Source organism: Macaca thibetana, chromosome 3, assembly GCF_024542745.1.
Source record: "Macaca thibetana thibetana isolate TM-01 chromosome 3, ASM2454274v1, whole genome shotgun sequence".
Classification (NCBI taxonomy): domain Eukaryota; kingdom Metazoa; phylum Chordata; class Mammalia; order Primates; family Cercopithecidae; genus Macaca; species Macaca thibetana.
The window spans coordinates 138,364,162-138,387,829 of record NC_065580.1 but is presented as its reverse complement, the minus strand read 5'-3'; the positions used below and the strand labels follow the sequence as shown (position 1 = coordinate 138,387,829).

General features: G+C 51.6%; 3 protein-coding genes across 12 annotated transcripts in view; 1 reads left to right on the top strand and 2 right to left on the bottom strand.

Moving 5' to 3' along the window:
• TMEM120A (transmembrane protein 120A) overlaps positions 1-23,668 on the top strand; it is a 436,474-nt gene that overhangs the window by 272,498 nt on the left and 140,308 nt on the right. The window lies entirely within an intron of this gene.
• HSPB1 (heat shock protein family B (small) member 1) overlaps positions 1-23,668 on the bottom strand; it is a 138,649-nt gene that overhangs the window by 50,229 nt on the left and 64,752 nt on the right. The window contains exon 1 of one of the 10 annotated variants that reach the window (XM_050783868.1): positions 11,425-11,428. The exons of 7 other annotated variants lie outside the window; for them this stretch is intronic. The gene's annotated coding sequence lies outside the window, so the exon portion shown is untranslated. Of the gene's footprint in view, positions 1-5,820; positions 5,825-10,024; positions 10,029-11,424; positions 11,429-23,668 lie in introns of those variants that run through there. 2 more of the 10 variants (XM_050783867.1, XM_050783874.1) reach the window with 2 other exon arrangements.
• Positions 1-23,668, bottom strand: part of SRRM3 (serine/arginine repetitive matrix 3) — an 84,954-nt gene that overhangs the window by 32,677 nt on the left and 28,609 nt on the right. The window contains exons 2-3 of the mRNA XM_050783916.1: positions 18,208-18,479; positions 5,639-5,740 (exon numbers count right to left, since the gene is read on the bottom strand). Coding sequence (XP_050639873.1) covers positions 5,639-5,740; positions 18,208-18,440 — 335 coding nt within the window. The 5' untranslated portion in view covers positions 18,441-18,479. The remainder of the gene's footprint in view (positions 1-5,638; positions 5,741-18,207; positions 18,480-23,668) is intronic.

Genomic DNA, 23,668 nt, shown 5'->3' with positions numbered 1-23,668 from the left:
ACATGTAGATTAACTGGATGTGGTGGTGCATGCCTGTAGTCCTGGAGGGTTGACTACTTGAGCCCAGGAGTTCAAGGCAGCAATGAGCTGTGATTGCATCACTGCACTCCAGCCTGGGTGACAGTGAGACTCCATCTCAAAAAAAAAAAAAAAAAGATGAGCACAGAGTAGAGGAGCAGACACAAGGTCTTGGACACTTCTGATACAGCCTGTCCCGAGAGTCCCAGGGATAAACATGGACCTGGGCTGAGGCTTCCTTTACTGGCTTTGTGCTGTGTGGGATCTCCCAGGGTTAGAATCCTAGACTCTCCTATCCTGCTTCTCCTAGATGATACTATCACTAAGAACAATGTCTTTTTGTTTTTTTGTTTGTTTGTTTGTTTGTTTGTTTTTGAAACAGAGTTTCACTCTTGTTGCCCAGGCTGGAGTGCAGTGGCACGATCTTGGCTCACTGCAACCTCCGCCTCCCAGGTTCAAGCGATTCTCCTTCCTCAGCCTCCCCAGTAGCTGGGATGACAGGCATGTGCCACCACGCCCAGTTAATTTTGTATTTTTAGTAGAGATGAGGTTTCTCCATGTTGGTCAGGCTGGTCTCAAATTCCCAACCTCAGGTGATCCACCCTCCTCAATCTCCCAAAGTGCTGGGATTACAGGCGTGAGCCACCGTGCCTGGCCAAGAACAATGTTCTTTAATGCTATTTATTTATTTATTTGAGATGGAGTCTTGCTCTGTCACCCAGGCTGGAATGCAGTGGCGCGATCTTGGCTCACTGCAACAACTTCCACCTCCTGGGTTCAAGCCATTCTCCTGCCTCAGCCTCCTGAGTAACTGGAATTACAGGTGCCCACCACCATGCACAGCTAACTACTGTATTTTTAGTAGAGGTTCACCATGTTGGCCAGGCTGGTCTCGAACTCCTGGCCTCAAGTGATCCTCTTGCATTGGCCTCCCAAAGTGCTAGGGATTACAGGTGTGAGCCTCCGTGCCTGGCTTGTTCTTTAATGTTTAAAGAGTACTTCACAGTTCACAATCCCATTCATAGCTCCTCAATGATTTGCAGAAATTGCACCCCCTTCCATTTTGCAGATGAGAAAGCTGAGGTGCAAAGTAGAAAAGGAACATTCCCTATAATGTCAAGTTTTAGTAAGGCATATAAGTTGAGGCTAAGGCGAGAGGATCACTTGAGGCTGGGAGTTTGAGAGCAGCCTGGGCAACATAGTAAGATCCCATTTCTACAAATCAAATGACATGAGGCCAGGCGTGGTGCCTCACGCCTGTAATCCCACCACTTTGGGAGGCCAAAGTGGGCACATCACTTGAGGTCAGGAGTTCGAGACCAGTCTGGACAACATGGCTAAACCCCGTCTCTACTGAAAATACAAAAATTCACCGGGCATGGTGGCACGTGCCTATAATCCCAGCTACTTGGGAGACTGAGGCAGGAGAATCACTTGAACCTGGAAAGCATAGGTTGCAGTGAGCAGAGATCACACCACTGCACCCCAGCCTGGGTGACAGAGTGAGACTCTGTCTCAAAAACAAACAAACAAACACCTATATAAGTTCATCTAGCAACTGGCTTTGAGAACTCATGTGCAAATGACACAGCCCTTGAATGCGCTGGCTGACCTTCCCTGCTGGAGATGTAAGCTAACGTGAGGTCTTCCGGCTCACTCATCCCCTTCCCACTTGATAATTACTGTTGTGGGTGTGTGCTCTCTGAGTCCTAGATTTGTTTAATGTTTTATGCTCTTAAATTTTCATGTTTTCTTTTAACATTTATTTTTGTTTTTATTTATTTTTTGAGACAGAGCCTTGCTCTGTTGCCAAGGCTGGAGTGTGGTTGCATGATCTCGGCTCAGTGCAACCTCCACCTCCTAGGTTCAAGAAATTCTCCCGCCTCAGCCTCCCAGCTCCAGAGTAGCTGGGATTACAGGCGTGTGCCACCACACTTAGCTAATTTTTTGTATTTTTAGTAAAGACGGGGGTCTCACCATGTTGGCCAGGCTGGTCTCGAACTCCTGACCTCAAGTGATCCAACCGCCTCAGCCTCCCAAAATGCTGGGATTACAGGTATGAACTACAGCTCCCAACCTTTTTTTTTTTTTTTAAATTTTTAATAGAGATGGGGTCTTGCTATGTTGCCCAGGCTGGTCTGGAACTCCTGGCCTCAAGCAATCCTCCCACCTCAGCCTTCCAAAGTGCTGCTGGGATTATAGGCGTGATCCACCATACCCAGCCTTAAATTCATGTTTGCTAACTAGTTTACTCCTGATCATGTCTGGGGAGTAGGCAGGGGAAGTTTTACCCCCTTGTGAAAACAAACTGAGCCCCACAGAACTGATCAAAGTGGACCCAGTCAGAGTCTGCTACAAAGGGACAAAGAGCGTGTGGAAGTGGAACACAGCTCCACAGAAGACGGGCGTCAGGCTGACCGCCATGGGCAGAGCAGACTGCCGGTGGCTCTTCCTCATACCAGCACTTTCACTAATTAACTGGTCCTGTTTCCCATTAGCCAGGAGCACAATGGCCAACTGACAGATGAAAGGGCTCAGGTGTGGCAAGGGGGCAAGGAATCCAGGCAAAGGGTCCGCCCTCTCTGCTCATCACTTAGCCAGGCTGCCAGGCCTGCCAGGGGCCCTGGGTGGGGGTAGTGATGATAGAAACAGAGATGGATCCGGTCTCGAGCTTTTTCCTTTGCTTCTCAGACTGCGGGGCAACAATATAACACAGTCCATATTATGATAATTACTGACCCAGGCGCCAGGTGCGATGAGCACTTTACATGTATTAATCTTATTTATTTATTTATGAGATGGAGTCTTGCTTCATCACCCAGGCTGGAACCTGCCTCTGTTTCTGTTTTCCTCCTACTCTGGCCAGAGAGATGAGGATTAAGTGGGCTAAGGTGGGAAGCACTTTACCCCTCACTATCCAGCAATACAGAAAGTCTGCAAGAAGGGTTTCCCTATTTCCCACTGAGGTCTGTCGGTTCCTACAGCGCTGCCAGCCTTTACGATGACTAAGGCCAGGCGTGGTGGCTCACGCCTGTAATCCCAGCACTTTGGGAGGCTGGTGTGGGTCGATCACCTGAGGTCACGAGTTCGAGACCAGACTGGCCGACATGGCAAAACCCCGTCTCTACTAAAAATACAGAAAAATTAGTGGGGCGTGGTGGTGGGCACCTGTAATCCCAGCTACTCAGGAGGCTGAGGCAGGAGAATTGCTTGAACCCGGGGGGTGGAGGTTGCAGTGAGCTGAGATTACACCACTGCACTCTAGCCTGAGCGATAAGAGTAAAACTCCATCTCCAAAAAAACCCAAAAATTAGCCGGGCCGTGGTGGCATGCACCTGTAATCCCAGCTACTCAGAAGGCTGAGGCAGGAGAATAGTTTGAACCCGGGAGATGGAGGTTGCAGTGACCTGAGATTATGCCACTGCACTCCAGTCTGGGCAACAGAGCAAAACACTGTCTCAAAAATAAAAATAAAAATAAATAAATAAATAAATAAATAAAGATGACTGCAACATGAGAATCACTCAGAAGCTCTGCTGGGATAGCAGAACAGCAAATTAATGAATATAATTAACTCCATTTTTGTTTAAGAGACTTTTACCCATTCCTGCATGTAGGCTAAGATTTTTTTTTATTATTTTATTATTATTATTTTTTGAGACGGAGTCTCACTCTGTCGCCCAGGCTGGAGTGCAGTGGGGCGGTCTCGGCTCACTGCAACCTCTGCCTCCTGGGTTCAAGTGATTCTCCGGCCTCAGCCTCCCAAATAGCTGGGATTACAGGCATGCACCACATACCCCAGCTAATTTTACTTCTAGCCAGAGAAACATGAGATGTTGGTGCTGGGCGGGGCAACTGAGGGTGAACAAGGGGAAGGCCCATCTGAGTGGATTCAGCAGCACTCCCTGAGCACACAGTGCCTGCCAGGCATGGAGCTCGGCCAGCCATAGCTGGACACTCCCAGGCACAGGCTGTGCCCACCCTCGTAATGCAGCCTCCTCCAGTGTTTGTATGGTTTTGAGTGGTTCACAGTTCGCCTCTGATCTGAGACAATATTTGCCTTGCTATAACTTGCCTGTTTGATCCAAGGCCCACCCAGAGACCCAGAGCAAACCGGTGTTCCTCCTATCCTGTGACAGGAGGCAGAGGTGTGACCTCAGCAAAGCCATACACCTTTTTTTTTTTTTAGACAGAGTCACGCTCTGTCATCCAGGCTGGAGTGCAGTGGCGCAGCTCACTGCAACCTTCGCCTCCCAGGTTCAAGTGATTCTCATGCCTCAGCTTCCTGAGTAGCTGGGATTACAGGCCTGCGCCACCATGCCCAGCTAATTCTTGCGTATTTTGTAGAGACTGAGTTTCACCATGTTGCTCAGGGTGGTCTCAAACTCCTGAGCTCAAGCAATCCTCCCACCTTGGCCTCACAAAGTACTGGGATTACAGGCGTGAGCCACCATGCCCAGCCTTACACCCTCTTTATCCACCAAGTCATTGGTCATGGTAGCAGTGGGATTTGGTGTGTGGGCTCTTCCCAGAGTGTGTGCTTACTCCGAATTTTATTTTATTTTATTTATTTATTTTTATTTGTATTTTTTTTGAGACGGAGTCTCGCTCTGTCGCCCAGGCTGGAGTGCAGTGGCCGGATCTCAGCTCACTGCAAGTTCCGCGCCCCGGGTTCATGCCATTCTCCTGCCTCAGCCTCCCGAGTAGCTGGGACTACAGGCGCCCACCACCTCGCCCGGCTAGTTTTTTGTATTTTTTAGTAGAGACGGGGTTTCACTGTGTTAGCCAGGATGGTCTCGATCTCCTGACCTCATGATCCGCCCATCTCGGCCTCCCAAAGTGCTGGGATTACAGGCTTCAGCCACCGCGCCCGGCCTCCGAATTTTATTTTATTTTATTCTGTTTTATTTTTTGAGATGGAATCTCACTCTGTTGACCAGGATGGAGTACAGTGGCAGGATCTTGGTTCACTGCAACCTCTGCCTTCTGGGTTCAAGCAATTCTTCTGCCTCAGCCTCCCAAGTAGCTAGGATTACAGGCGTGCACCACCATGCCCAGGTAATTTTTCTATTTTTAGTAGAGACAGGGTTTGACATGTTGGCCAGGCTGGTCTCGAACTCCTGACCTCAAGTGATCTGCCTGACTTGGCCTCCCAAAGTACTGGGATTACAGGCTTGAGCCACTGTACCCTGCCCAAATTTCATTTCTATAGGAGGGAATCATTGGGGCTTGCCTGGGGTCACTTTGTCAGCCAGAGACAATGTTGGGCTCAGGGCATATCTGAGGTCTTCCAATTTGCAGCTCAGAATCCCCTGAGCTGAGATCTGGGCTGCCTCCCCCATGCCTCCCACTGCTGAGCCATAGGTAGGACCCAGGGTGGGTAGGAGGAGGCTGTCGGGCGTCGGTGATGTCCAGATGTCCCTGGGCCAGGCCAACATTTCCAGTGGGCAGAGTTCATGCCCTCCTCTCCTCCTCCTTCTCTTCTTCCTCTCCATCCCCTCACCTGAGCCCCAACCAGACCAAGCCACCTGAGGGAGCACCTGGACAGGCCCCTCTAGTACCCAGCTGCTGCCTGAGCCTGCACCCCCTCTCCCCCATCCGCACACAGGTAAGCACTCACATGTGGCCCCCAGGCCGGTCCTCCCTGGTGAGCACTCCCTCCTTCTCCATCAGCATCTGCCGGAATGTCCCCACTTTCTGCCGAATCTCCTCCTCCGAATACCTGCGGGGGCACAGAGAGGGTGAAGGGGCTGGTCTCCTGAATTTGGTTCCCTCTTTCCTGCCCCCCACTCAGCCCAGTTCCCCCCAACTCCTGGGTCACAAGCACACACTCCAGCTTGCAATAACCTGTCCAAGGTCACAGAGTACTGAGGAAGCTCAAGTTCATTGTACACAAGCCTGGCTGCGTGCAGTGGCTCTCGCCTGTAATCCCAGCTCTTTGGGTGTCCAAGGCAGGCAGATCACCTGAGCTCAGGAGTGCAAAACCAGCCTGGCCAACGTGGCAAACCCCTATCTCTACGAAAAATACAAAAATTAGCCGGGTGGGGTGGTGGGCGCCTGTAAATCCCAGCTACTCAGGAGGCTGAGGTAGGAGAATCCCTTGAACCCAGGAGGCAGAGGTTGCAGTGAGCCAAGATCATGCCACTGCACACCAGCCTAGGCGACCCAGAGACTCCGTCTCAAAAAGCAAACAACAGCAGCAACAAAACATTGTGCACCAGCTCAATCAACTAACCAAATAACAAACAGACAAAAGGAAAACTTGTTCCCAGAGGTGGGGAGAGGTGACCCCTTCGCCCCTCAGGTGAGGCTGAGCCCCTCCTCTGTACCTTCCTCCATCCCCAGGGCAGGCCTCCCTCCCACATCCAGACTGTAGTGGCTCTTTCAAGAATTTTAGGGGATGAGTGAGAATTTTGGCTTTGAGACATACACAGCCTTTTCTGCTGGCCTCCGTGACATCCGATCCTTATACAGCCCTGGGCGGTCCTCAAAGCACCCCCATTTCTGCAAGAGTAAGGCTGCCAAGTGGCTTGTGGGGGGTTGTCGGGGGGCAAGGGGGAGTTTCATTGCTTCTTTCTGCTGCTGGCTTGGGGTAGGGGATGGCTGATGTCTGGGCCTCAAATGGAAGTCCCTGACGTCTCTACTCCCCTTCTCCTCTCACTATAAGCCCAGTCTCAGTCTAAGGATCAAAGTGCTGTTATCTACTCCTCATCCCTGCTCCCACTCCTGGGGTCAGTGGTCATTCTCTCTCACTGCTCCTCCATGACAGCCGCTACCTGGCCTTCCAGTTCCTCTGGGGTCTCTCCCTCCAGCCTGTGTCCACACTGCCCCTGGAGGTCTTTGACCATGCAGCCCTGGCCCTGTGTCTGGCACATAGCAGGTGTCCAGCAGCTGTTACTGAAGGGATCCTCTGACAACCTCGAAAGGCAGGTCACATTCCCATTTCACAGACATAGAAGGTAAGGCAAAGTGAATTGACTTGCCCAACCTCACAGAGCTGGGAAATGGCAGGTGCCAGGATTCAAAAACAGGACTGCTATACTCTTTGGGCTCTCCTTTTCATCACTGGCCCCCGTGGCTCAGCTAAGAGGCTTGACCTAGAAAAATATGAGAGCAGGGGATGCTCAGAGGTTGTGGTCACACTTGAGGCCTCTTTGTCCAGTAGCCAGATATCACCCTGGGGTCCCCAGCTTCTCCTAGCGAGATGCCCTGGGCATGGAGGGACCCTCCGTAGGCCTCTGAGTTGTTTCAACCCAACACTTCTATACACTTGTGTACACCTATACAACTTTTCTTTTCTCTCTCTCTCTTTTTTTTTTTTAATTTTTATTTTTTGAGGCGGAGTTTCGCTCTGTCGCCTGGGCTGGAGTGCAGTGGTGCGATCTCGGCTCACTGCAACCTCCACCTCCCGGGTTCAAGTGATTCTCCTGCCTCAGCCACCCAAACAGCTGGGATTACAGGCGCCTGCCACCATGCCCAGCTAATTTTTGTATTTTTAGTAGAGATGGGGTTTCAGCATGTTGGCCAGGCTGGTCATGAACTCCTGACCTCAGATGATCCGCCCAGCTTAGACTCCCAAAGTGCTGGGATTACAGGCGTGAGCCACTACACCCAACCACTATACAACTTTTCTAGCCTTAGCTTCTACATCTGTGAAATGGGAGCACAACCTGCCTTTCAAGATTGTCAGAGGATTCATGGTGGTGATGCCCTTATAGCACTTTGCACAGTGCCTGGCATAGAGTAGGTGCCCAACAAATGATAACAACTAAAGGCCCCAGACCTTTCTCTCTGCTCTCCCTGGGCTGTAGGTCATTGTCTTGGACAAAGAACATGGTGAGGGGGAGGTAGGGATGATTAATGGATATCAAAAAAATAGAATGAATAAGACTTACTGGCCAGGTGCAGTGACTCACGTCTGTAATCCCAGCATTTTGGGAGGCGGAGGTGGGCGGATCACCTGAGGTCAGGAGTTCGAGACCAGCCTGGCTACCATGGTGAAAACCCATCTCTACCAAAAATATAAAAAATTAGCTGGGTGTGGTGGTGCACACCCCGTAATCCCAGCTACCCAGGAGGCTGAGGCAGGAGAATCGCTTGAACCCGGGAGGTGGCGATTGTGGAGAGCTGAGATTGCACCATCACACTCCAGCCTGGGTGACAGAGTGAGACTCCATCTAAAAAAACAATAAAACAAAAACAAAGACAAACAACAACAACAACAACAAAACACCTACTGTTGGATAGCCCAACAGGGTGACTACAGTGAATAATAACTTAATTGTATATTTTTGAATAACTTAAAGAATGTAGTTGGATTATTTGTAACTCAAAGGATAAATGCTGGAGGGGATGGATACTTCCTCCTCCATGATGTGCTTATTTCACATTGCATGCTTGTATCAAAACATCTCATGTACCCTATAAATATGTATAACTACTATGTATATTAAATTTTTAAAAAAATTATTTAAAAATTTTTTCGGACCCAGCAAAGTTTTAAAAAATAATTTTAAAAAAATTAAAAAAGAAGACTTAAAAAAAAAAAGACATGGTGGCAGCATGGGTCCAGCCCTCCCCACTCAGCCATCCATGAAAATGGTATGTTTTGTTTTTTCCTTTCAGAGATCCCATCTCTCTACTCCCTCCTTCCCTCTGCTCCTTCAACAAATATTTGCGGGATAGCAATTTGACAAGTATCTTCAAAAGCCTTTTTTAAAAATGAACACATGCTTTGATTCATAAATTAACTTCCAGGTTTACCCTGTGGAAATAATCATGGCAAAGATTTGACTCCTTGGATGTTTACAGTAAGATGGATGCCTCCCCCCCGTTTCAGGTTCAATGCTAGCGTTTGCATTTCCATAGCAACCCGTATATCCCAACTCCTGGCAGGTGGTTCAGGCTCCAGTAATTATCTGTTGGCTGGTCTGTATCCAACACTGGCCTGGAGTTTGCTGTGGGCAGGGGCCTTGTCTGGTTCCCAGGAGCAGTCCCAGCACCTGGCACCATGCCTTTCACATTGTGGCAGCCAGAAATTTGTGCTAAATGAGTGACTGGTGATGGAGAGGCATGGAGAGTTTTAAGATTGGATTTTCCTTTTGAAAAGATGGCTCTGGTGAATTCGTGGCTGGAGAAGAGGGAACTGGAGGCAGAAAGCTGGTATTGTGCTACCGCAGGGGTTCAGAAGGAGACAGTAAAGCCAGAGCAGGGAGAGAGGTCTTGAGGATGAAAGGGGAGAAATGGACAAAATGCCATCTAGGAGGGAGATGGCTTGGGAACCAATTGGTTGAGTCAGGGGGATGGGACTTGGGGACCAATTGGTTGAGTCAGGGAGTCTGGTTGGGTAAGAAGCACCACCAACTTCTTCTTTTTTTTTTTTTTTTTTTTGAGATGCAGTCTTGCTCTGTCACTGAGGCTGGAGTGCAGTGGCACAATCTCAGCTCACTGCAACCTCTGCCTCCCAGGTTCAAGCAATTCTCCTCCTCAGCTTCCCCAGCAGCTGGGACTACAGGCAACCGCCACCATGCCCAGCTAATTTTTGTATTTTTAGTAGAGACAGGGTTTCAACACATTGGCTAGGCTGGTCTCGAACTCCTGACCTCAAGTAATCCACCCACCTCGGCCTCCCAAAGTGATGGGATTACAGACATGTTCCACTGTGCCCAGCCACCACCTACTTCTTAAGCAGGTGTCTCCTGACCCCCAGCTAGGGTCGGAGTCTGTGCAGGTTCAGCCTGCTGTGTTGCTCACCATGGGGAGGGATGGGTCCTGGCCTGGTAGGGGTAGGGGGCTTTTCTTCTAACCCCCTATCCCCTCATGGCTCAGGCCGCCCTGCACTGATGCTACTAACCAGCTCCACCAAGTTCAGGGCGCTGGCTCCTCAGTGTCCACCTCAGTCCCTGTGTGGCCCTCAGGCTCGGGCATTCACCTGGAGGTCCCTTGTTTGGGCATGTGAGTTGGGCAGTGCAGAGCCTGGCACCCAGGAAGAAAGAGCAGTGCCCCACCCCCCCAGCAGAGGCAGAGAGCAATTGCTCCCACATCACCTTCTCTTCCAGAGACTAGCTTGTCACTGTCACCAGCACAGAGACAAACACAGCACAGGCCCTTCAACACTGCTTAGTCCCTAACTTACAGGCCCCAGGGAGGGAGACAGAGACTGGCATGGACCCCTGGGCCAGGTGGGTTTGGGGAGGAGATGGCCTAAGGGTGAGGCTGGGTCATTCCCCAGCTGCTTGGTGGGGGGCGGGGGGGCGGGGGGGTGGCTTCAGGCCAGGGTCCAAGCCCCCTTTCCTGGGGGTCTTTGGCACATGGAAGGGTAGGAAATTGGCACAAATAGGTTTCATGGAGACTTGCGGCAGCACATATGCAGGGCTGGGGCTCATCCTGGAGTCAGCGTGTCGGAGACAAGTTGATGAACTCCCACACCTCTCTGTTAGGGATGGGCTGCTGGATTGAACCAACTCAGAGGCCTGGGGAGGGTCCCTCTATGCCCCAGGGCGTCTTGTTGGGAGAAGCTGGGGACTCAAGGATGACACCTGGTGATTGGTCTCAAGCGTGACCACCACCTCTGAGTGTCCTTTCCCCTCATATCTCTTGGAGTCAATCTTCTCAGCTGAGCCACTTGGGACAGTGATGACGGACAGACAGAGGAGCCCAACAGTCCTGCTTTTGAATCCTGGCACCTCCCACTTCCCAGTTCTGTGACCTTGGGCAAGTCCATACGCTTCTCCCAGTCTTAGCTTCTGCATCTGTGAAATGGGCACACGACCCACCTTTCAAGGTAGTCATCTGGATATTAGTCATCTGGATATTAGTCCCCTCCCAATCTCATGTTGGAATGTGATCCTCAGTGTTGGGGGTGGGGTCTGGTGGGAGGTGTTTGGGTCATGGGGGCGGATCCCTCAAGAACGGCTTGGTGCCCTCCCTGTGGTCATGAGTGAGTTCTCACTCTATTACAGGGGTCCCTAATACCCCAGATGGGGGTACCACTCTGTGGCCTATTAGGAACTGGGCCGCACAGCAGGAGGTGAGCAGTGGGCAAGGGAGCAAAGCTTCACCTGTATTTACAGCCGCTCCACATCACTCCCATTACCGCCTGAGCTCCGCCTCCCGTCAGATCAGCGGTGGCATTAGATTCTCAGAGGAGTGGGAACCCTGTTGTGAACTGCACATGCGAGGGATGTAGGTTGCACGCTCCTTATGAGAATCTAATGCCTGATGATCTGTCACTGTCTCCCATCACCCCCAGAAGGGACTGTCTAGCTGCAGGTAAACAAGCTCAGGGCTCCCACGGACTCCACATGACAGTGAGTTATAGAATTATTTCATTACATACTACAATCTAATAATAACAGAAATAAACTGCACAATAAATGCAATGTGCTCGAATCATCCTGAAACCATCCCCCGCACCCCCAGTCCATGGAAAAATTTTCTTTTTTTTTTGTTTTTTTTGAGACGGAGTTTCACTCTTGTTGCCCAGGCTGGAGCGCAATGGCACAATCTCGGCTCACCACAACCTCCATCTCCCAGGTTCAAGCGATTCTCCTGCCTCAGCGTCCCAAGTGGCTGGGACTACAGGCCTCCGCCACCACACCAGGCTAATTTTTGTATTTTTACTACAGACAGAGTTTCTCCATGTTGGTCAGGCTGGTCTCAAACTCCCGACCTCAGGTGATCCACCCACCTCGGCCTCCCAAAGTGCTGGGATTACAACCAGAAAAAACTTCTTCCACAAAACTGGTATCTAGTGCCGAAAAGGTTGGGGATTGCTGCTCTATTAGTTTAGGAAAGAACTGATTGTTTTAAGGAGTCTGGGGTATCTCTCCTCTCCCTCTTTCTCCCTCTGTTGCCATGTGACATGCTGGCTCCCCTTCTTCTCCACCATGACTAAAAGCTTCCTGAGGGCTCGTCAGAAGCCAGTTGGATGCCGGCACCATGCTTCTGTACAAGCCTCTAGAACTGTGAGCCAAGTAAACTTCTTTTCTTGATAAGTTACCCAGCCTCAGGTATTCCTTTAGAGCAATGCAAAGTGGACTAACACAGATGTGATGTATTTACATCACTTTGCACAGTGCCTGGCATATAGTAGGTGCTCAGTAAATGGTAGCAACTGGTCAGACACGGTGGCTCACGCCTGTAATCCCAGCACTTTGGGAGGCCAAGATGGGTGGATCACTTAAGGTCAGGAGTTTGACTCTAGCCTGGCAAACATGATGAAACCTTGTGTCTGCTAAAAATACACAAATCAGCTGGGTGTGGTGGTACACGCCTGTAGTCCCAGCTACTCGGGAGGCTGAAGCAGGAGAATCACTTGAACCCAGGAGGCAGAGGTTGCAGTAAGCTGAGATCATGCCACTGTACTCCAGCCTGGGCAACAGAGCGAGACTCCATCTCAAAAATAAATAAGTAAATAAATAGTAGCAACTGAAGCTTATCTGTCCCAGAGCAGTGGGGACAAAGTGTACAGTCATCCCAGGCTCCCTGCCCTTTTCCAAATGAGACCCCTGCCAGGTCAGCATGGCACCAGCTCCAAGAATCACCTGGGCCTCTTCTCTCTCTGTTCTGCCTGGAGGCAAAGGCTGGGATAAGGGGAGGCTGCTACCCAAACCCCTCGCTCCCTGTGGAGGCGGCAGAGCCGGCCAGCCTAGGGCCATGCAGGAAGGCTGGCTAGCATGGCCAAAGCCTCAGACTCAAAGTCAAGGGCTTCTAGGCCGGGCACAGTGGCTCACACCTGTAATTCCAGCACTTTGGGAGGCCTAGACGGGCAGATCACTTGAGGTGTTTGCGACCAGACCGACCAACATGGTGAAACCCCGTCTCTACTAAAAATACAAAATTAGCTGGGCATGGTGGCATATGCCTGTAATCCCAGCTACTTTGGAGGCTGAGGCAGGAGTATCACTTGGACCCGGGAGGCAGAGGTTGCAGTGAGCCAAGATGGTGCCATTGCACTCCAGCCTGGGTGACAGAGCGAGACTCCGTCTCAAAAAAAAAAAAAGTCAAGGGCTTGTGTGTGGATGGGGGAAGAGTAATGGGGCAGTGATGTCTGTCCCAGGATCCCCAGCCTCTTGGCCCAGGTGCTCCCCCAGCCAGTCTGGCTCCCTTAGTCCTCATGCCACTCCATGGGCCATAAGGGAAGGGCATGCCAAATGCATTGTGGCTTTGGGGATTCCTGGGTCACTCTCTGGGACAGGAGTGGGGTGAGGGGACACAGAATTTTAAGAGTTCCTCAGAGTGAAAAATGTTTAATTTTGTCTGTCTGTGCCTAGACCCAGTGCTTCCTAGATAATCATTTTCTGCACCAGAGCTTTGAGAGGCATGGTGGCCTTTTTATTTGTCATTTTTATATTTTTTAAAGTAGAGATGGAGTCCTGCCATGTTACACAGGCTGGTCTCAAACTCTTGGCCTCAAGCGATTCTCCCACGCCAGCCTCCCAAAGTGCTGGGATTACAGGAGTGTGCCACTATGCCCAGCTAATTATTATTTATTTATTTATTTATTTATTTTTGAGACGGAGTTTTGCTCTTGTTGCCCAGGCTGGAGTGCAATGGCGCAATTTCAGCTTACTGCAACCTCCATCTCCTGGGTTCAAGCAATTCTCCTGCCTCAGCCTCCAGAGTAGCCAGGATTACAGGCATCCACCACCATGACTGGCTAATTGTTTTGTATTTTTAGTAGAGACAGGGTTTCACCATGTTGGCCAGGCAGGTCTCGAACTCCTAACCTCAGGTGATCCACCTGCCTCGGCCTTCCAAAGTGCTGGGATTACTGGTGTGAGCCACTGCGCCCGGCAATTGTTTATTTTTTGGTAGAGGCAGGGTCTTCCTATGTTGCCCAGGCCTCCTGGCCTCAAGAAAACCTCCTGTCTTAGTATCCCAAAGTACTGGGATTACAGGCATGAGTTCCTGCATTAGGCCAGACAGCGACCTTTTGCTTTGTTTTGTTTTGTTTTTGTTTTTTGTTTTTAGATGGGGTCTTGCTCTGCCACCCAGTCTGGAGTGCAGTGGTGCAATCATAGCTCGCTGTAGCCTCAACTTCTCAGGCTGAAGTAATCCTCTCACCTTAGCCTTCTGAGTAGCTGGGAACACAGGCATGTGCCACCACACCTGGCTAATTAAAAAAAAATATTTTTTTGTAGATGGGGAACAGGTGGGCTCACTATGTTGCCCAGGCTGGTCTCAAACTCCTGGGCTCAAGTGATCCTCCCTCCTCAGCCTCCCAAAGTGCTGGGATTACAGGCATGAGCCACAATGACTGGGATGGTAGCCTTTTTATTCCCATTTTACAGATGAGCAAATAGAACAGGGAGAGGGGAGGGCTCAAAGCTCCAAACCTAGGCCGGGCACAGTGGCTCACGCCTGTAATCCCAGCACTTTGGGAGGCTGAGGCTGGCAGATCATCTGAGGTCAGTTTGAGACCAGCCTGGCCGACATGGTGAAACCCTGTTTCTACTAAAAACACAAAAAATTAGCTAGGTGTGGTGGCACATGCCTGTAGTCCCAGCTACTCGGGAGGCTGAGGCAGGAGAATCTCTTGAACCAGGAGGCAGAGGCTGCAACGAGTAGAGATCATGCCATTGCACTCCTGCTTGGGCAACAAGAGTGAAACTCCATCTCAAAAAAAAAAAAAAAAAAAAAAAGGTTCCAAAACTAGCTAGGAATGGAGCTGTGCTCTGTCACCTCACCCACGTCCTCACAAGAAAAGGCATGGCATCTGGGCATGGTGGCTCACCCTTGTAATCTCAGCACTTTGGGAAGCTGAGGCAGGTGGCTCGCTTTGAGGTCAGGAGTTCAAGACCAGTGTGGCCAACATGGTAAAACCCTGTCTCTACTAAAAATACAAAAATTGGTTGGGTGCGGTGGCTCACGCCTTTGATCCCCGCACTTTGGGAGGCCGAGGCGGGTGGCTCACGAGGTCAGGATTTCAAGACCAGCCTGACCAATATGGTGAAACCCTGTCTCTGCTAAAAATATAAAAATTACCCAGGCATGGTGGCATGCACCTGTAATCCCAGCTACTCAGGAGGCTGAGACAGGAAAATCACTTGAACCCAGGAGGTGGAGGTTGCAGTGAGCAGAGATCGTGCCACTGCACTCCAGCCTGGGCGACAGAGTGAGATTCCATCTCAAAAAAAAAAAAAAAAAGAGGCATGGCAAGAAGATAAATAGGGTGGCAGGGAGGATGCCGGGGGCCGGGTGGGAGCATCACATCAGAAAGGCTGGAGGCTCTGTCCCGCCCCGCGGTGATTGCACTGCAAGCCAAGGCTGTCTGGGAAGGTGACTCCAAGTACACCATCAATCGCCAGTGGATTAGCCAGCCAGCCATCAATATTGAGGAAAAGGATTGCTTTTTAATGGGGCCAAAGAGTGTGTGTTCCTGTGACTGATGTGAATATTTGTCAAATGCCCGAGAACCCAGTAAATAAACACGACCGAACCAGTGTTTCCAGAAATGGATATTAATGACTCGATTTGATAAAAGAGCAGGGGCGCCTGGTGTTTATTGGGCACTTTGTGGGGACGAGCTGGGGGCAGGGCAGTCCCACGTGTGTCTTCAACGGAAGACTCTCAGAACAGCTCCGGAACACAGGTGCCCCTATTTTCCAGGTGAGTAAACCGTGGCTTGTCAAGGTCAAGATAGAGCCAGAAGCCTGGATTTGGGAGTCGCAGAATGGCTGTCCCTGCCATGATCAAATGCCTGCTGCAGATGGGGAGGGCAGGGGGAGGGTCACCCAAGAGCTGGATTTTTGGGGGTGGCTCCAGGATAAGGACCACCTCAAGTGAGAGCTTGGGTAGGGGAAGGGGTCCTGACTGAGCAAGTGGGGACATAGTGGGTGCTTCCCAGGGAAGCAGGGATCCTTGATGCTGGGGGTCTAACACCCAGGACAAGGCCAAATGCCATCACCTTTTGCTTGGGGAGGGGCTCAGTAAGGGAAGGTTCCTTGAAATGGTGGGGGTATTTGAAGGGGAGGGCTTTCAGGATGGGAAAGTACAGAGCAGAGGAGGGGGCTTAGTGAAGGGAGAGGGGCTCAGGATGGGGATGGGTTCATCAAGGGGGTGGAGTTCTGGGAGGAGGAGGAGCAGGAAAGTGCAGGGGACACCTCGTACGTCCCTGTCAACCCTCTTGTCCTCTGCCCACACTCCCCTCCCTCCTCGACTCTCCAGACAGAATTTGGCAGAAATTGCAGGGTTTGTTTGTTTTTGTTTTGTTTTTGAGATGGAGTCTTGCGCTGTCACCCAGGCTGGAGTGCAATGGCGCGATCTTGACTCACTGCAACCTCTGCCTCCCAGGTTCAAGTGACTCTCCTGCCTCAGCCTCCCGAGTAGCTGGGATTACAGGCACTCACCACCATGCCCGGATGATTTATTTTTATTTATTTATTTATTTATTTATTTATTTTTTGAGACGGAGTCTTGCTCTGTCACCCAGGTTGGAGTGCAGTGGCAAGATCTCAGCTCACTGCAACTTCTGCCTCCAGGTTCAAGTGATTCTCCTGCCTCAGCCTCCTGAGTAGCTGGGACTACAGGTGCATGCCACCACGCCCGGCTAATTTTTTGTATTTTTAGTGGAGATGGGGTTTCACTGTGTTAGCCAGGATGATCTCTATCTCCTGACCTCATGATCCGCCTGCCTTGTCCTCCCATAGTGCTACGATTACAGGCGTGAGCCACCACACCCCGCTTTTGTGTGTGTGTGTTATAGAGATGGGGTTTCAGCATGTTGGCCAGGCTGGTCTCGATCTCCTGACTTCAAGTGATCTGCCCATCTCGGCCTCCCAAATTGCTGGGATTACAGGCGTGAGCCACCGTATCTGGCTGGATTCACAGATTTAATTCACCACCTGAGGTTCTCACTGTAGGAGATGCTCCCTACCTCGCCCCTTCTTGCCCCTGCCCCTTGGGGTCTCATTCTCTCCTTTGGTACCCACAGCTCATCAACATGTTCCCTTGCCAGCTGGAATCTCCTTTCTGTGTGTCCTCAGCATCCTGCCATCCATCCATCTATCCCTCTCTGCAAGGGGCCTCCTGCCCACTACCTGGTCCTCTGGGTGAGGTGAGCACCAGGTCCCCATTACCCCTTCTTCTCCCTACAAGCAGCCCTGCCTGGCAGCCAGCAGGACTCTTCATCCTGGTTCCACCTTGGCCCCCGCCTTGGCCCCCCACCTTCCAGTTGGCCTTCAGCAACTCACTGTCTCTGCCTAAGCCTGGGGGTCTTCCTAAGCTCCTCAGAGATGGTGGCCCCTGTCTAAGGGAGCCCAGGAGGCCTGGGGTGGACAGACAAAGGTGTGACTTGGAAGGACTGCAGGACACAGGCTGTGTCTGGCCCCATGTGGCTCGAGGCTCCAGCCCTCCTGTGTAGGGAGTTTCTGATTTCTCAGCTCACTGACAGTCTGATGGGCAGCCACTGCTCCTGACTTTGACTCCTTCAGCAGCCAGCCCACTAGTTTCTTTCTTTCTTTCTTTTTTTTTTTTTTTTGAGAGGGAGTCTCGATCTGTTGCCTAGGCTGGAGTGCAGTGGCCCAATCTCGGCTCACTGCAACCTCCACCTCCCGGGTTCAAGTGATTCTCCTGCCTCAGCTTCCCGAGTAGCTGGAATTACAGGCACGCGTCACCAAGCCTGGCTAATTTTTGTATTTTTAGTAGAGACAAAGTTTCACCATGTCGGCCAGGCTGGTCTCAAACTCTTGACCTCATGATCCACCCTCCTAGGCCTCCCAAAGTGCTGGGAATACAGGTGTGAGTCACCGCGCCCGGCTAAATATTTTTTTGTATTTTTCATAGAGACGAGGTTTCACCATGTTAGCCAGGCTGGTCTCGAATTCCTGACCTCAAATAATCCGCTTGCCTCGGCCTTTCAAAGTGCTGGAATCACAGGTGTGAGCCACTAGGCCTGGCCGGTTTTTGCCATTAAAAGTAATGGCGATTACTTTCGCAACAACCTAATACACAAATGAAAGATGAGTTGGACTTGCAATGGCTTCACCCCAATTGGTCTGGACTCTGGCCTCTTGTCTGGACAAGGCTCGTGGGTTCCCACAGTCTCCCGACTCTGCCCTAATAGTCCCTAGCCCCGCCCTTCTCCCCGCCCACGACGTTCGTCACGCCCACGAGCAGCATCACTCCCTCCTCCCGCCCTCGCCCCGCCTATCTCCCCACCCCAGCCCCGCCCCACGGCCCGCTCACCCCTGCTCCTCCATCATCTCCTGCAGCTCCATGCACTTGAGCTCCACGCGCCGCTTGCGCTCGTGGTCCAGGATCTCGCGGTGCGCGCGTTTCACCAGGCCCGGCTCCGCGGTACGCAGCTCCTCCTCAGCCCGCGGCCAGGCCCCCGAGGAGGCGCTGGGCTGCGGGAAGCCGTTCGCGGCGTCGGGTGGGGAGGGCATGCTGGCCGCCCCGTTGTTCACGGTGGAGGACATCGTGGCTGGCCCCGGAGCCGCTGGCCTGGGCCGCTGGCCCTGAAGGACAGACACAGACACGAGGCGGGATGGTCACTTCTTGGCCACCTGCTAAGCTCCTCTCTGCTCGAGTTAATCCTGGAGATTTAAGGGCCCACTCATGGCTCTAATCCGCTTCCTTTCCTGGTGCAGAGGGAGACAGACGGCTGGTTTGCACCTTTGGGTCACACCTCAGGGCACGAGTGGGTTGGAATCTGGGCTTTTTCCCATCTGTAAGGTGGGCGGATGCAGGCCAGACTGGATGGCCTCTAAAAGCCATTGGCTGGGAATCGTGTCACCTCCAGGAACTACCGAGGATAATCCTCTCTGGCTTACATGGGTGCTTGGGCCAGACATCCCAGCGCCCACTTGCACACATCATTAACTCCCCAGTCATACTTCTTTAAGCTCAGTTGAAACCGCTTACACACACACCAGGCCCACTGTCCTGGCTCTGTCCAGTAGGACACAGATTACATTCCATGTGTTCCTACCTCCCAGTCTGCTCCCAGGGCAGCCGGCACAGAGGGGAAGATGAAAGCCTACCCCATTCCCACCCCAGAGGCAGATTTTAGCTCTCTGTTTGATCTGGCCAACTTCTCCAAAGCCGACATTCCAGATAAGCTGGGCTCACCCAGATTGGGCCTACAGGACTATCCCCTCCTTTGTTCTGGAAACACTGCTTCTGGCGATGTGACCAAGGCTGACACTGACTAGCTTTCCAGGCAGCCACGTCCTCCTGTAGGCTCAGGGTGGGGTGGGAGTCAACTTGGCTTGGAGCTAAGAATCTCTGACTCCATGCTAGGCCCTCCAAAGTAGAGCAGACACACACACGCGCGCGCGCGCGCACACACACACACACACACACACACACAAGCGCGCTCACACATACTCCAAGGACTTCTATCTTAACAGAGGGGAGGCACCTCCTGAGCTATTTCCATTTCCTTTCTCCAAGGCTCTGCTAGTTGCTAAGCAACAGGGAGGCCTCATTCCCAGGGAGTGGGGTGGGAGGGAGGGAGGGAAAGGAAGGAGGGAGGGAAGAAAAGAAGGGATTGGGTATGCCTGGACATCTTGGATCAGGCCTTCCCTGTGACACTTCTCCCCCAACACACCCTCCCGTCTCTGGCCTCAGAGTGATGGGATGGGGGTGGGAGTGTTCAGAGCTACAGAAACTGGAAGGCAGAGAAGAGAGGGACTGTGACAGCTACTGGAGGCTCTGAAGGGGACAGAGTGACAGCAGGCAACAATGGTGATGAAAACATAAGCTCTTCTCATATGTCCTTCCCCCTGAGTCCCAAGTGCATGGGTTCTAGGCTGCATTTTTCCACTCCTTGCTGTGTGACCCTGAAGATGTCACTACCCCTCTCTGAGCCTCTGATTTCCACCTGTTCCTGGGAGCATCTGCCAGAGTCTTCTGGAGAGGGGAGTGTCTGGGGGGCTTAGAAACCAAAGCTGTTCTTCTAACCCCTCTTTTCCACTCTCACACCTGCTAGCTTCCCACCTCTGTCCCTAGACCAGCCCTATACCCCAGTTCCACCAGGGGTTTTCCTGGGACACTCTACAAGCATCACCCACCCCATGCCTCAAACAGAGCCCTGCTCCCCACCCACCTCAACTGCAGGGCTTGGCTTATGGGTGACCCCTCTATCTGTTGGTCATCTGAGCCAGGGACATGTGTGGAGCTTGGATACCCCTATTGCCCTGACCCACAACAGTTCACCTGTCATCAAGTCAGGTCCCTCATCCCCTCTTCTTTGTTCATTTTTTGAGACAGGGTCTCACTCTGTCACCCAGACTGGAGTGCAGTGGCACAGTCATAGCTCACTGCAGCCTTGAACTCCTGAGCTCAAGCGATAGCCTCCCACCTCAGTCTCCCGAGTAGCTGTAACTACAGGCATGTGCCACCATACCCAGCTAATTAAAACAAAATAATTTTTTTGATTTGTAGAGTCAAGGTCTTGCTATTTTGCCCAGGCTGGTCTTGAACTCCTGGCTTCAAACGATCCTTCCACCTCAGCCTCCCAAAGTACTGAGATCACAGGCAAGAGCCACCACGTCCAGCCCCATCCCCTCTTCTCAACATCTCCCACATTTATCCACTTCTTCTCCTCCCCTGTTACCACCTGGACCCAAGCTCCTTCCTCCACACAGGTCCACTGCCTCACTGTGGTTGCCTGGCCTCCCTGCTCTCAGACCTTCATCCTCCATTGGCAACTTGGCAGATGAGTCCAGGAGCAAATTAGACCATGTCATGCCCTGGTTAGCAGCCTCCCGTGACTCTTGTCACCTTGGCTTAAAGCCACAACATGGCCCTGCCTCCTGGTCCAGCTCCATCTCCACCACTCCCCACCACACACATCCTCCTCCACCTCTCTTGGCTCCAGGCCCTTTCCTGGGACACTCTTCATTCTTAGTTGTCCTCAAAGTCACTGCTGATAGGCATCATCACCTTTTGGAAGCCTTTCTTTCCCCTCTGGCTGGTGTCAGCCTCCCAGAGCTCTTTTTTTTTTTTTTTTTTTGGAGATGGAGTCTCACTCTGTCACCCAGGCTGGAGTGCAGTGGTGCAATCTTGGCTCACTGCAACCTCCACCTCCTGGGTTCAAGTGATTCTCCCGCCTCAGCCTCCTGAGTAGCTGGAATTATAGGTGCCTGCCACCTTACCTGGCTACTTTTTGTATTTTTAGTAGAAATGGGGTTTCACCATGTTGGCCAGGCTGGTCTTGAACTCCTGACCTCAGGTGATCTGCCCTCCCAAAGTGCTGGGATTACAGGCATGAGCCACCACTCCTGGCCTTACCTCCCAGAGCTTTTGCTGTTGTTGCTGTGGGTTCACAGGTCTGGCTCCCCCTGGGCTGAGGGCAACTTAGCTTTCAATTCCTAGCTCCAGCTAAGTGCCTAGTGCATGTGAAGCTCAATGCGCCCAGGCTGAACAAAGACAGTGACAACAGGAGGCAAGATAGAGGAATACATGGCATGGCCCTGGATACAGCCTGCAAGACCCCTTTGCATTCTGTCGAATGCTATCTTGCAACTTCATCCCATGCTGCACCCCGTCCTGCAACCAACACCCAGCCCCTTAGCCTTGATCCTCATCCCCCAAAGGCGTGCTTTTACTTCCTCCTTTGTGCCTTTGCCTATGTGTTTCCCCTCCGCTGGAGTCCTGTTCTTCACCTAGGGAACTTCAACTCATCCTTCAGGGCCCAGCCCAAAAATCACCTCCTATGGGAAGTCTTCCGCTCTTCCAGCAAGGATGAGTCATTCCCTCTTTGTGCTTCTGCATCTTTTGTCCACACTTTTTTTTCTTTTTGAGATGGAGTCTGGCTCTGTCGCCCAGGCTGGAGTGCAGTGGCCGGATCTCAGCTCACTGCAAGCTCCGCCTCCCGGGTTCAGGCCATTCTCCTGCCTCAGCCTCCCGAGTAGCTGGGACTACAGGCACCCGCCACCTCGCCCGGCTAGTTTTTTGTATTTTTTAGTAGAGATGGGGTTTCACTGTGTTAGACAAGATGGTCTCGATCTCCTGACGTCGTGATCCGCCCGTCTCGGCCTCCCAAAGTGCTGGGATTACAGGCTTGAGCCACCGTGCCCGGCCTTTGTCCACACTTTTTAAATGCGACATTTAGATACCGAGATTCAGTTGGCTGTTTGCTTCTAACTCCTATTCTAGACTGTGAGCCCTTTTAGGGGAGGGGACCATCCTTTCATTCTGGCTCATTAGAGCCTACCCCAGCACCAGGCAATGCAAGAGGCACACTGAAAGTGTGGGGAGAGCACGAAGGCGCCAGTGAGAGCCCTGGAAGCCATGCTGTTCTGCACATCTTCCCTCTGACCTGGGCAAGGCTCCCCAGCCTTGAACTTGGCCTGAGCTCCTGGAGGGCAGAGGGTGAAAACTGGTGAGAGTCGTTCTGAATGCACTCAGATCTCCAAACCCTGAGAAATTCTAGCCTCAGTGCTAGGAGAACACCTGGCTAGCAATGCTAGGTTGCCCAGGGTAATCTTTGCAGAAATGATTGAGGAGGAAAAGAGAGCTATGTGAAGAGAGGCGTGGCAGATGCAGTCTGGATTTTCACTAGAACAGATGGTGGATTTGACCAATTTCACCTGGTGAGTTGGAGAGGCACCGGGCAGGAATCTGCGGCAGGTCATTAATAGAATGACCCAAAACATTGCACACTAAGCCCATTTCCTTCCAAGTCAGGTTTGTTGGGCCAGCAGACTAGGGGGTGACTGCAGGACTGCAGGCACAGGCCCCCTCTGTGAGTCATATGACATTATATTTTATGAAATCATTGTGAAGCCGGGCTCAGTGGCTCACACCTGTAATCCCAGCGCTTTGGGAAGCCAAGGTGGGTGGATCACCTGAGGTCAGGAATTCAAGACCAGCCTGGGCAACATGGTGAAACCCCGTTTCTACTAAAAAATACAAAAATTAGCCAGGCATGGTGGTGGGTGCCTGTAATCCCAGCTACTCAGGAGGCTGAGGCATGAGAATCACTTGAACCTGGGAGATGGAGGTTGCAGTGAGCTGAAATCGCACCATTGTACTTCAGCCTGGGTGACAGGGCGAGACTCTGTCTTGAAAAAAAAAAAGAAAGAAAGAAAAAGAAATTATTGTGAGATTTATCCTTCCTTCCTTCCTTCCTTCCTTCCTTCCTTCCTTCCTTCCTTCCTTCCTTCCTTCCTTCCTTCCTTCTTCCTTCCTTCCTTCCTTCCTTCCAGACTCTCGCTCTGTTGCCCAGGCTAGAGTGCAGTGGCATGACTATAGCTCACTGCAACCTTGACCTCCTGGACTTAAGTGATCTTCCTGCTTCAGCCTCCAAGTAGATGAAAGTACAGGTGCGCCACCATGCCCAGCTGATTTTTAAATTCTTTTTGTAGAGATGGGATCTTGCTATGTTGCCCAGGCTGGTCTCAAGCTCCTGGGCTCAAGTGATCTTCCTGCCTCAGCCTCCCAAAATGTTGGGATTATAGGCATGAGTCACTGCGCCTGGCCTCACTGTGAGATTTCATAAGGTGACACTGTCCTGGTGGGTGCTAATATCCCATTTTGTTGTAATTGGTTGATTGATTGACCTATACTCAAAAAGAGCTAGTTAATGGATCAATGTCATGTTAGATGTAGGTATTTAGTGGAGAATCACAGGGCACTATTCTCACCACATCTGATCCAATATGTTCACTATTGACTGGATAGAACACTGGTAGTCTGA